This window comes from Pundamilia nyererei, unplaced genomic scaffold (genome assembly GCF_000239375.1).
Source record: "Pundamilia nyererei isolate P.nyererei 1_Seehausen unplaced genomic scaffold, PunNye1.0 scaffold00269, whole genome shotgun sequence".
Taxonomy (NCBI): Eukaryota; Metazoa; Chordata; class Actinopteri; order Cichliformes; family Cichlidae; genus Pundamilia; species Pundamilia nyererei.
In genome coordinates, this window is record NW_005187670.1 from 393,378 (window position 1) to 406,356 (window position 12,979).

At 43.8% G+C, this 12,979-nt stretch overlaps 3 protein-coding genes across 3 annotated transcripts in view; 2 read left to right on the plus strand and 1 right to left on the minus strand.

The window, feature by feature from the left end:
- The window catches only part of LOC102208306 (bone morphogenetic protein receptor type-2-like), a 31,765-nt gene extending 30,617 nt beyond the window's left edge, over positions 1 to 1,148 (minus strand). The window contains exon 1 of the mRNA XM_005750327.1: positions 920 to 1,148. The gene's annotated coding sequence lies outside the window, so the exon portion shown is untranslated. The remainder of the gene's footprint in view (positions 1 to 919) is intronic.
- Positions 1,149 to 2,868: 1,720 nt separating this feature from the next.
- LOC102212204 (heat shock 70 kDa protein 12A-like) lies at positions 2,869 to 5,274 on the plus strand. The gene is made up of 4 exons (XM_005750338.1): positions 2,869 to 3,172; positions 3,666 to 3,890; positions 3,960 to 4,131; positions 4,241 to 5,274. Exons 1-4 carry the CDS (start codon positions 2,894 to 2,896, stop codon positions 5,272 to 5,274), a joined length of 1,710 nt encoding a protein of 569 aa, XP_005750395.1. The 5' UTR covers positions 2,869 to 2,893.
- Positions 5,275 to 8,596: 3,322 nt separating this feature from the next.
- The window catches only part of LOC102212487 (butyrophilin-like protein 2), an 8,293-nt gene continuing 3,910 nt past the window's right edge, over positions 8,597 to 12,979 (plus strand). Inside the window, exons 1-3 of the mRNA XM_005750339.1 lie at positions 8,597 to 8,717; positions 10,274 to 10,615; positions 10,686 to 10,790. Coding sequence (XP_005750396.1) covers positions 8,687 to 8,717; positions 10,274 to 10,615; positions 10,686 to 10,790 — 478 coding nt within the window. The 5' untranslated portion in view covers positions 8,597 to 8,686. The remainder of the gene's footprint in view (positions 8,718 to 10,273; positions 10,616 to 10,685; positions 10,791 to 12,979) is intronic.

Consider the following 12,979-nt stretch of genomic DNA (forward strand, 5'->3'; position numbering starts at 1 on the left):
ACACACACACACACACACACACACACACACACACACACACACACACACACACACCTCCAGGACATCATCACAGCCTCTGGTGTCTGTGTTCACTTAAACAGTCCTTTAATATCTTTTTATTGTTCTGTAAAAAACTTTATTCATAATTTCACATGTACACTCATCTGCCTCTTCATTAGGTACACCTGCTCATTAACACAAATATCTAATCAGCCAATCACAGAGCAGCAGACATGTCCTGCTGAGGTCAGAGGTCAAACGCTTTCAGACTGACAGTTTGAAGTAAACATGGCAGCACGGCTCCACCAGGCTGCTGCTGTGACACTGTGGGGTTAAACTGGTTCACTCCACGGTCACAGATCTCAGGTGATGGAGTGGGAGATGTCATCTGGGAGCAACAGCTGTGTGATGATGTCACAACATCTCCAACAGCTTCCTTAATCTGAGCCACAGAATTAGAGCAGCTCTGAAGGAGAAAGGCTCCGCCCTACAGCGAGCCAGGTGTACCTAATGAAGTGGCACATGAGTGTGTGCAGCAGCTTTATCATTCATACAAAAACCTGCAGGAGATGTTCCACAGTGCGCACACACACACACACACACACACACACATCTGTAACATCTGCATCAGCTCACAGTCAACCACACACGCACGCACAGTGTGTGTGCGTGTGTGGCAGGTCATGACAGGTGCGTTATACACGCATCATGAAGGTCACACACGGCATATATACCATCACGTCATACAAAGGTCAGGTGGCCGCCGCTGTACATCACCTGTACGTTTAACGGCGCTTTTACAGCTGAGACTGGAGGGGAGTGGCGCGCGCACACACACGCTCTCTCTCTTACGCACACGCACACACACACACACACACACGCACATACACAGCGGTCGGTCAGATAAAACGGTTCTTACCGGTGACGGAGGCCGGCTCGGCTCTGCGGGAGGAGACGAGGCCGTCTGTGTGTGTTCGGTCCCGGCTCGGTTCTGTTCGGCTCGGTCCGGTTCGGACTGTGATCTCGGGTGTCTGTTCGGGTGCAGCCGCAGTTTGTGCCGCAGAAGGCGAAAATCCGCAGAGACGAAGCTGCGCTCAGTTTTCCTGCGGCCTCAACCAGACTGTCAAACTAAAACACACACACGAAACATCCGGTCACAGCCTTCAAAATAAAAGCGACGACACCTCCCAGTGCAAACCAGGTGGTCTGACATTAACACTAACTAAATTTAACAGATATAATCATCAGATTCAAACTCTGCTTCATGCTTATACTTATATGAAATAAATACAACCTCTATTTTCAGTCTAACCTCCACTAAATCAGAAAACCTTTAAAATTTGACTGAAAATCAGCAGAAATTTTTTTAATTTAAAATAAATAAATAAAATGAAAGGAGCTAACATGCACCGTTGTATGTGTGTAGGGTAAAGCACTCCAGAAACAGTATAACTGCATCTCTGACTGACCCTGCACAGTTATGGAGACACTGGTGTTCTAGCCTCTATGTAAATGTGTGACACTGTGGAATATGTTTTAAATTATCTTTTCTTTGTCATGTATTTATTTTTTTTATTTGCTACCCATGTGTGTCTCTAATACAGTGAAACTGTTACAAAAACACAACAGGAAGTTACTGAAATTGTTCAACAAATGTCTGACTGACTCTTAATTCACTTCTTTGAACCCGTTGATGAGGCATTGATGTGAAAATAAGACCTGTCTGGTTCTCAGGGAGGTTTCACACCCTGAGGAAAAACTGAACCCAGCCTCAAGAGAACCGTTCGTACCCTTCAAAATAAACCAGTTCTGCACTTCCTGTTTCCCCCACCATCTGATCTGAGGTTAGTGCGCCCACTGCTGGTCCGCTGTTGTAACTTCAGTCTGCAGATGAGCAGGCAATAATGTTGCATTAAAGAAATTCTGTTTAAAGAGCTCAAGGAAAGAAAGTTCTAACGATGCTATCAATGAAGGTCAAAGTCAAAAGCTCAGCCAGCCCAGGTACTCGAGTATATAGATCCTCATCCACCTGCTGCTCGTTACACTCAGAGGCAGAAACAGGACCTCAGTTTGGGGTTTCAGAAAGCTGCTGATCTCAGACCTGCACAGCTTCAGCTGCATGAAGTGCACATGATGTTTTCTCTGACACAAGTAAATAAAACCTGAAGGTCAAAGGTCGTCACTTATATGTTGAACTAAAACTTCTGATCTGAATTCTTTCACTGTTTTTTGCCAATAGTGTGTTATTTATCATAAACTAATTCAGAGTCATTCACAGCAGAGTAACCAGAGAGGAGCAGATATTACATATAAAACTTTCTACACGACTGAATCTGATATCTTGATGTAAACGTCAGAGCCTTTAGATTGAGGTTAGATTCTCTGAGCACTTTCTCGTTAAACGTTGTTCTCTTTGCCAAGTTTCAGTTCAGACAAACATGGTCAGAGTGCAGTAGCTTTGTTTTTCATTACTTTACACATTTTATAATAACAGTGCACAATATCAGCTGAGTCTCTATGAGCCACTATGAGCCCTCCACCTGTGTATTTTGGTCCTGCTTTGGCACTAAATATTGTTTGTTGTGAATCATGGACAGCACAGTGAAACCACAAATGCACCATTAAAGACACTGAAGGATGAAGAGATTTCACTTCCAAACATCTCCGATGCTCTCGTATGAATTTTCACAACAAATAATAAGAAATGTCAGTTTTACACATTCGATCGTTTGACGTTTTATACAAAGACAAACTTGAAAGAAATGAGTGAAGAAAAACAAAGTGAAACAAGAACAGGGGGCGGGGCTTACAGGAAGAAAAACAATAAATCCACAGTGACTGTTGCTCATTCTGACTGTTTTCCTCTTCTTGACTTGTTGGACCAGTTTCTACAATGCATGACTTTATCATAGCCATAGACTTTGGCACTGCATGCAGTGGATATGCCTTCAATTTGACACCCCAACGGGCAGAAATAGATCCCCAGATGAGGAGGTGGGGTAGAGAGTTTGGACTGGACACTCCAAAGACTCCAACCTGCATTCTGTTCAATGAAGACAAAGAATTTATCAAGTTTGGTTATGAAGCTAAAACAGATTATATCAGGATGCGAGGACAAGAAGCAAGGAAAAGCTACTTCTTTGAAAACTTCAAGATGGCGCTCTATGGAGAAGTAAGTAAAAATCACTGAACCTTAATATTCTGCTAAAGATGACACTCATGTGAATGAGACGGTTGAACATGTCTGTTATACAAACTCCACTGAAGAGTCCATTCAGTCCACACAGAGACCGTCTGAGCTGAAAACACCGATTCAGCAGATAAATGTTAAAAAGCTGCATTAAACGTTTTGTTAGTGCAGCAAGAAAAAGACTCACAGATGTGTTAATGTTTGAATTCAGTCTGCAGCGACACCATAAAGGTTATTATAGGTTGTGTTAGTCATACAAACGTCAGTGGAGACGAAACTTAATGAACCAGAGGAACAAACAGACTCATGAATATCTTTAACGAGCGTCTCACACTTTGAACTAATGAAGCCTGTCTGCTCTGTAGGACATCAGATAAACATCTATGTGTTTGTGACCTCACATTAGTCCACAAAGGTTTAAGGTTAGTAACACTAAACTGATAACTGTGTGTATCCACACTACCATCATCTACAGAGAGTCAGCAGAGATGTGGAGATTAAAGCTGCAAACTGGAGGTCAATGAAAGCCTTGAAGGTGTTCACAGAAGCTCTGAGATACCTGAAGGACGACGCTCTGAGAACCATCGCAGAGAACACAGAAGGGAGGAAGTTCATAGCCTCTGACTTCACCTGGGTGCTGACTGTACCTGCCATCTGGGATCCTTCAGCAAAGCAGTTCATGAGAGAAGCTGCGACTCAGGTAACATCATTTATTAAGAGCTCTGAGATCCTGAAATGTTCAGAGGAGTCAGTTTTCTTTCATTTGTAGGCAGGACTCGTTACAGAAAGAACTCAACACCACCTGATCATCGCACTGGAACCAGAGGCAGCCTCAGCCTGGTGTAAGAAGCTGCCAGCTGATGGCTTCATCACTCAGAACCATGATGGAGGATCACTGGATCAGTGTCCAGGAACACAGTTCATAGTGATGGACTGTGGAGGTACTCTATGTGACTCTGTTACACTCACAAACATTCATCCACAGACACGCTGGAAACATCTGTCTGCTGCTGCAGGAAGTCAGCTTTCATCACTTCCTGTGTGTTTCAGGTGGAACCATCGACATCACAGTTCATGAAGTCCTGCATGGAGGAGCCCTGAAGGAGCTGCACAAGGCCTCAGGAAATGATTTGGGGGGACAAACTGTGGACAGGAAATTCAAAGAGTTCCTCAGAGAAATCTTCAGTCATGGTGTCTGGGATGAATATGAACAAAACTTTCCCAGTGAGGTTCAGAGGATAATGCATGATTTTATGTATTTCAAACAGGTAGATGATGATATTGAGATGTCATGTCCATATAATCTGGGAACACTGGCTCAGAAAAGACAGGAAATAGAAAAGTTCTTTGAATCAGTGCGAGGTGCTTCCTGGGATGATGGATCCATCAAAATCTCCAAAGAGAGACTGAGGTCTTTCTTTGCTGAGAGTCTGAAGGGCATCACTGACAGTCTCAGAGAAATCCTGAATAAAGATCTAAACGTCGAGTACATTCTGTTAGTGGGGGGTTACGCTGAAAGCCAGATTCTACGGCAACATGTTACTGATCAGTTTGGTGATCAGTGTAAAGTCCTGTGTCCTTATAGGCCCCAGGAAGCGATCGTGAAGGGAGCTGTGATGCTTGGAAAAAATCCAGCAGTGGTGGCATCTCGAAAATCTGCCTTTACGTACGGGTTTGCAGATTCAGAGAAGTTTGATCTGTCCAAACATAAGAAAGAAAAGACATTTGTAGTCCAAGGGGAGGAGTTTTGTGGAGACATTTTCAGGAAACTTGTGGAGGAAGGTGAAGATGTTGCCTGGGATGAAACCAGAGAGCTCATCTTTAATGTTCTGGAAGCTAAAGAAAATCACACACACGTAAGAATCAGGTTTTATCGCACACAAAGAAGAAATCCTCTGTATGTGGATGAAGAGGGAGTGGAGGAAGTCGGTTCACTCATTGTAAGAATGCCCACTACACGAGGCAGGAAGCATGAAGTCAAACTGAACATCACACTTGGCTCCACTGAGATAACGGTCACAGGCACAGGGTTAGTTTATGGGTCTAAAGAATCAGCCATGATTGACTTCATGACCAGATCATGAAGATTTGTACAAACACTGAGAAGCCAGCAGCTTGTGTCTCTGTGTTCGTCCTGCTATGGACCATGAAAAGAGGAAGCTCAGCTCTGAGTTCTTAGAATAACTTTGTTATCTTTGTACACACACAAGCTTGTATAAATAAAGAACACAGACAGTGACAGAGCGCGAGTCCGTGAGTGCCTCCTGCGAGTACGAGCGCTCTGTGACCGTCCTCGCGAGTAAAGACAACTGCAGTGTTTGTGTTTTCTAACTCGGGTGTCTCAGCCGAAGAATTGTGGGGTGATTCTTAGAAATTCCCTGTCAGACCCTATGCATATTCATGTAACCACAATAAAAGGAGTGCTATGGGGAACCTGGCTGAGAGTCTGACGGAGGTCAAGTGGGTGGAACAACACTTGGCTCCAGGCAGGCCTCCCTCAGGCATGAGTGACCCAAAGAACTTTGGTGCCTTGTGTCTTGCTTTTTGCTGTGTAGCAAATTGTCCTTAACGTTCCAGCGAATAGGTTTACGCTACAAACCCATCACCCTACTTTGGATAACTTTTATGGATGGACAGATATTTTCTGATGATCAAACCTTTGTGGGGGTTTGTTTTGTTTTATCATTTTATATGGAAATGACTGTTATTGGTGTCATGGTACAGCTGTGTGGCAGGCAATGAGAGTAACTATTCTGAATACTTTGGATTACTTAATATATTATCATGCTGTTTACAACTACATGAATGTAATTTATTACTATTACTGAAGGTTACTCTCCACACCAACACCAGCCACATGTTTAAATCTTAATATAAATGAGTAACAGTAGGTGGACATTAGGTAAGGCTGCACGTTTTGCTTCGATCTCATATAGAAAACTATTCCTCGCGTATATAAAACAGGTCCGCGGCTCTGAACCGTAGTAAAGGACCTCTGGCTGATACGTCGGGTTCGTGTCGGCTCGTAGCTGAAAACTAGCTTTACTTTGTTGTCTGGGTCGACTTTGCTAGCAGAGACAGAGAGAGGCGTTGAAAGGCTCCAACAGAACTTATTGTTTCAGAGGAAAACAGGAACACAGCGTACAGTCGAGTCTTAACAGCTTACTTACAGCTGGGCTCGTCAGGCTCTCTGTTTGGCTGCAGTGGTTATTATTATATTTACATGCTTCCAGCTCCCGTTTCTGCTCGGTGACAGCTCCTACTTTTCCTTTCTCTCCCTCCTCGCTCACAGACACATCACGGGTCCATCCTCCCTGCAGCACGGACTACGCTGCCCATCAGGCTGCGTGCTTTAGGGCGATGCCTGTAACACTCTGCCTGTTGCCTTCATATTAAATCATTTTTTGAATAGTAATTTTAAAAAATATTTCTTCATGTTATTATGTGGGCCGTGAGATTTAGACACAGACATTAGAGCCTCTTAATGCCTGTTTTGTTTGGGTTTGTTTGGAATTACCAAAAATAGAGAGGACATAGCCGAACATATGAAACAGGAAAAGACCGTCGTGTAATCCATCATATGAGGACAATACATGTTGTTTATTTATTAATATACAACATGTAGAAAATGTGGACCAAATAAAGATAAAAATAAAATAAGGACAAAATGTGTCGGCTTGAATTCTTCCTTGATTCTTCTAATTAAAACACCAATAACTGTATTTCACCTGCTTGCAGCACACGTGTCATTGAGCTTCACTGTACTAGACTCAGTGTATTAATCCAGATTCTCTGACTCATTAATAACACACACAGAGGTGTGTTTGAATGACTGTGTGCGACCTGATCCAATGACAGTGTAACGTACTTAGACCTATTCTTCACATCACCATCTCCTTTCTTTAGACCAGGGGTAGGCAACTGCAGGCCTCGAGTGCCGGTGTCCTGCAGGTTTAGATGTGTCCATGATCCATCTGTAGCCGTCGCATTGAAATGTAATTATTATGTGATTGCAATGTTCAAAATTTGGTGTTTAATCTGGATTCATGTTGTGTTGTCGCCACCTACTGGTGGGCCTGAGTGTGGCGCTTTGTGGTGCGCATGCTTTGGGGTGAGGCTCAATTAAGCGCACGTGTCACCAGAGACTGAAGGTTCGAGCCAGAAAGAGAATGCTAGCCTGTGCAAAGGGTGGAAATATAGAAGATATGGACTACAATTGCTCATGAATGTTCAGTAGAAAGGCGCACACGGTATGTTGGTGCATTTACTTTGTGTGTGTTTTATTTGAGTTGTAATTTTTGTTCTGCTGATGTAATATCTGTGTTTTTCATTGATCATTTCACCATAGTTTGGTGTTTGCTGGTGAAAAGAAGATTAAAATACTGGCTGAACATCAGTTGGAGCATGGCCCTTTATTCTACTTCGAACATGAAAAACCTTCAGGAGCAGTTACACCATCACAGCTGATTTAAAGGGCTAAATGACTCCTCAGCATTTCTTGAAGTTCTTCAGAGGCCTGGTAATGAACTAACCATTTGATTCAGGTGTGTTGACCCAGGGTGCGATCTAAAACCTGCAGGACTCGAGGCCTGGAGTTGCCCACCCCTGCTTTAGACAATCCCTTCCCTGTCATAGAGTGTTTGTGTCGCGGTCTGTGGACTCAGTGTTTTTCTGTTTGTATTTGTTATCCTTGATTTCATGATGTGTTTTGATCCTCTTGGTTTTGATTTCCGTCTCTAGTATTCCCAGCTCCTTAGTTCCTTAGCATGTCTTGTGCCAGTGTGTCCTTTTGTTCTCTGTTAACTGTATCCTCTAGTCAAGTCCGCGTCTGTTTTACTTTGAAAGTCTGTGTCTATGTCAGTGTGTTGAGTTTTGCCTCCCCTTTGTCTTGTCATGTCAGATGAGTCCCAGCTGTGCTCTCCTCCTGTTTCTCATTCCCTAATCACCTCCGCATGTATCTAAGCCCTGTGTTTTGTCTCTGCCAGTTGTTGCGTCCACGTTAGTTGTGTGTGAATCCCGCTCTAGTTAAACTATCCTAGCTCGAGTTTTTGTTTGTTGTGTTGTCAAGTTTGTGTTGCCAGCAGATGAAGCTGCCGTCTGCACTTGGGTCCAGCCGCACAGCTCATCGTGACAGTTTGTCTGAACTTACTTCAGTATACTGTACCTCAAACACCAGAGTTATAGCCATAACCATACATGAACTAAGTCTACCTGAGCACAGAGACGTACTCCACACCTCTGTGTTACTAATGATTCAGTCTAGTGCAGAGAAGATCAATGAAACATCACTTGTGTTATTCAGCAGCGTATTTCTCAGAGGAGTGAACAAAGCTGCTCAGCTGGTTTCTTTGCATTCCAGCTGCTGCTTCACTGGAAACAGTTCAAAGTGAAACTACATGAGTTTGAGCAGGTTCATCCAGAGAAACGTCCGTGAGCTCCTGCTGTCGACGTGCTTTAGAAGAGTGAGCTCAGTAAGAAGCTGAGAGGACGACGAAGATGTTTGCTGTGTTTGTGATCCTGCTGCAGGGTAAGCTGTCCTCCCTCCACCTGACCTCAGTCAGATGTCATCACTTTAGTCCTTGCTTTTTAAATATTTATGATCCTCAAATTCTTCACTCATTTTCCACGCACCCTTGCACTTTTGTAACAAAGAGGACTCAACATATTAAAATAATGCTGCTGTAACCTTTTCAGGCTTTATTTTGAAGAGTTATAAACAAAAATGTCAATACAAATATGGAAACCATTTATAGACATCAACAATCTCACGAATTGTAAGGAGAAGGGTATTTTTGACAGTATTAACAGCATGGCTACTGATGTAAGACGTTGCTCTGTACTCATTCTGGTTGACCTCAGTGCGGTCCGACCCCTGGGTGCCCTCCATGCCAGCATCTTTGGGCAAGATGTCCAGGAAACCCCAAGTTTCCCCCCAATGCCTTCATTACACTGTTTATCAGGATGTGAATGATAGAAAGTACTCACATGTACAAAAACAAGCTCGTGTGAATGAGGTAATGAGACCTGATGATGACTTTGAGTGTCGCAGTAGAAAAGCAGTACAAAAGAATCAGTCCATTTATCATTTCCTATAATTTTATGTTGATGATATTTAGCTGTATAAACCTGTCCAGCTCACCTGCCGGTCAGGTTTTCCTCCCTAGTCAACTGTTTCCCCCTGATTAGTGACACGGCAACAGTTACCTTGTTTGAACGACTGAGGCCGTGATGAACTACAGCAGGTAAAAGTATTGAATATGCCACCAATTTTCTAAGTAAATGTATTTATAAAGGTGCAGTTGACATGAAATTCTCTCCAGATGCTGGTAACAGTCCTTCCAGTCTACATTCAGAGAAATCAAACCATAGATGTCCATAAAATAAAGTTATGTGTGATAATAAGAAATGACACGGGGAAAAGTATCGCTCACACATACTTAAATGAATTCATTACTTCATACAAAAGCCTTGGTCTGTGTTTGAGCTTCATGACACCTCCTGTATGGAGAACATGCGTTGCTCTGGTGTGATTTTGATCCAATCTCCCACACAAACAGTCTGAAGGTTCTGTGGATGTGTCGAGGGCGCCAATAACCCAAAGTGACCAGCGTCCAAGAGTTGGGTCAGGTGACTGGCTGGGCCGTTCCAGCAGCTTTAAAACTTTCTCTGAAACCAGCTGAATGTTTCCTCTGCTGTGTTTGGGATCATCCTCTTACCGAAACTCCACCCTCGTTTCATCTTTATCATCCTGGTAGATGGCAGCAGATTTGTCTCAGAACATTTGTCCATTCATCCTTCCTTCGATGATATGAAATGGTCAGTGCCATGTTCTGAAAAACAGCCACACGCTATCACGTTGTCACCTCCAAACATCACTGTGGGTGTTTTGTAGTTTCTCAGGTGAACTGTGATGGACCAACATTGTAAAGCGCTTTTCGAGACCCTCAAAGCGCTTTACAATGCCACTATTCAGTCACTCTCACATTCACACACTGGTGGAGGCAGCTACAGTTGTAGCCACAGCTGCCCTGGGACCGACTGACAGAAACCTACATCATACGATTGATTTGTGTTGGTGTGCAGTTTCCCAGGGTGCTGCAGTGTTGGAGGTATATGAGGAGGTGGAGGCTGTCGTGCTGCCCTGCCAGTACTTTGGTATCATACCTGAGGACGATCCCACAGTGATCTGGAGCCGCTTTGACCTCAATCCCAAAACTGTCCACCGGAGAAGAGAAGAAGATGACCTCCAAGGCCAAAACCAGCATTACAGCGGGAGGACGTCGATGAGGCCTGATGCCCTGGATACTGGAGACTACAGCCTCACTCTGAGAAAGCCCCAGCTCACTGACAGCGGCACCTACACCTGCACCATCAGTGATGGGACACAAGACCTGACACTGAATACCATACAGCTGCAGGTCAAAGGTCAGAAACAATCCTCTATAGATACAGGTCAGAGGTCAGACGTCATGACATTCTTTCTGTTTCTCCACAGAACGATTCCCAGCTTGGTCTAAGGTTCTGCTGGTTCTCCTGGTTCTCACCACTGTCATTGTTTCTGGGGGTCTCTTATTTTGTTTCCGTCTCTATTTAATGTCAGGTGAGTCTCTATCACCATCCAGGATGATGGTAAAAAATTCTCCAACTGTCATAGTGTGATTCAAATCGAATTCAAGGAGTGGACTCAGATTGTTGTTGGCAGGTTTAAATGTGTTACTGAAGGTGAAGGATAAGTGTGGGGCCCGCCCCCTAGGGGGGGCATAGAGCCATCGCAGGGGGCGCGCGGTATGAAAGGAAAAAAAAAAACGCTTGGACACTGCTGGCATAATGGACAGGTTTTTACAGGCCACACAAACGCAAAGCAGGACATGAAGCATCGCTGAATATGTTTCCAAACCAACTTCATTCTAAGCCAAAGACTAGAAAATATGGTGAAGCAAATCTTCCCTTTGGCTTCACCTGCACAGGTGCTGAGGTAGGTCTCCCTGCAGGATTGGTTTCCCTGTCAGGAGCAGCGCTGGGCTGTTCAAATCACGGACAAACAGGATCCCACAGCTGTTTATGTTTTTGAACCCATTGTGCACAGAGAGGCATTTTTGAAAAATGTATTGATGCAATGTTGAACATTATTACACAGGAAAAAACAACTACATGTAAAATAATGACACCGTGACGCCTCTGTCTTTGTAAATGGAGGGACAGTAACTGCGTGTAAAACCTGCAGACAGTCAGATTAACAGTATTTTGTCTCTGTCACTGTAGAAATTCATCTCATGTAAGATTTTTTTGTAAAACAAAGGGGGGCTAACCAAAAGGTTTGGGAAGCACTGGGACAAGGCAACTGTGGAGAGGAGCGAGAAAGCAGCTGCTGGGCAAAAGGTGGCTCTGCCAGAGAAGAGATCGAATGTTAATAAAGGTCTCAAGATGACTGGAGCATGATGCAGAGAGTAGGAGTTATGTTGGAAAGTCGAATGAGAACTTGGGAGGGTTACTAGTCCAACAAGCAGTTGTTCAGGGATGCCAGGTTGGAGCTGGCTGATGGCTGGTAGGTGAATGAGTTCCTTTGCAGATTTCAGCAGAGTTCAAAGTCCACAAAAGGGTCGAGACTTGAGCAAATCAAACTTCCACAGAAGGTTCAAACAGGATACTGCAGGAAAACAGAAATGTAAAGTAAGAGCCAGTGACTACGGTCAAACAGAAAGATGAGGGACCTGACTGTCACCAGTGCAGCAAAGATGAACTAGGAGAGAGCTGCAGCACCACTCAATAATAGCTGCTCACTTAACTGTGATCAGGAACAGGTGCAGGAGGGAAAGAAGGAACTGTCAGGAAAGCTCCACCCAAAGCTTCATGCCAGCTCAGCAGCTCCACCTGATAATGATTGTAAAGAGAGCGAGTTAGAAAAAGGGAAAGAAAACAAACAAGAAAAACAGCCCAGCAGAACCTGCCAGACCACGACACTGATCGTGTGCTGACGCTCAAGAAAAAACAGAAACGTGAAGAGTTCAGAATCCTGAACAACTGAGACAGAGCTGAAAGCTGCAGAAGACAGAAATATATGCAGGATAAGGAGAGGCTGGGTAACAGGCGAACACACAACTGGAATGAAGGTGACTCAGTGCGCCCCAGGGCAGCCGTGGCTACAATTTAGCCGTCACCAAAAAGTGCGATTTACCGTTTACCATAATGAAACAGGGAAGCAAAACTAAACATAACGTACATGGGACACGACACTATCACAATAAAACAGGAAACAGACAGAGACCAGCCACAGGAAAACGAAACAACATCAGATAAAGACTAAGAGACGTAGGTTACTACAATAATAAACAGGGTCCAAAAACCAAAAAATGCTTTAACACCCAGGTAGCATAAAAAGAGGGTCAGCCAGAATCATGCCTGAAGCTTGTTGACGCCAACCAAAGGGTCTGGTTGATGTGAAAACTGCAAAGGGTCCCGTTCAGTCTGCTCTGCCTGTACTGCAGGGTGAGAGGCGGGGTACACCTGGATAGATCTCCAGCCTGTCGCAGGGCTTTTTGTCTTAATCATTAAAGGTGTGGTGGCAGTAAAAATGTTAACAAACATCATTTCTATTAGTTTTCACTTGCTGCTTAGCATTGGCGCTAAAAACTACTACTACTACAGGGAGTGCAGAATTATTAGGCAAGTTGTATTTTTGAGGAATAATGTTATTATTGAACAACAACCATGTTCTCAATGAACCCAAAAAACTCATTAATATCAAAGCTGAATGTTTTTGGAAGTAGTTTTTAGTTTGTTTTTAGTTTG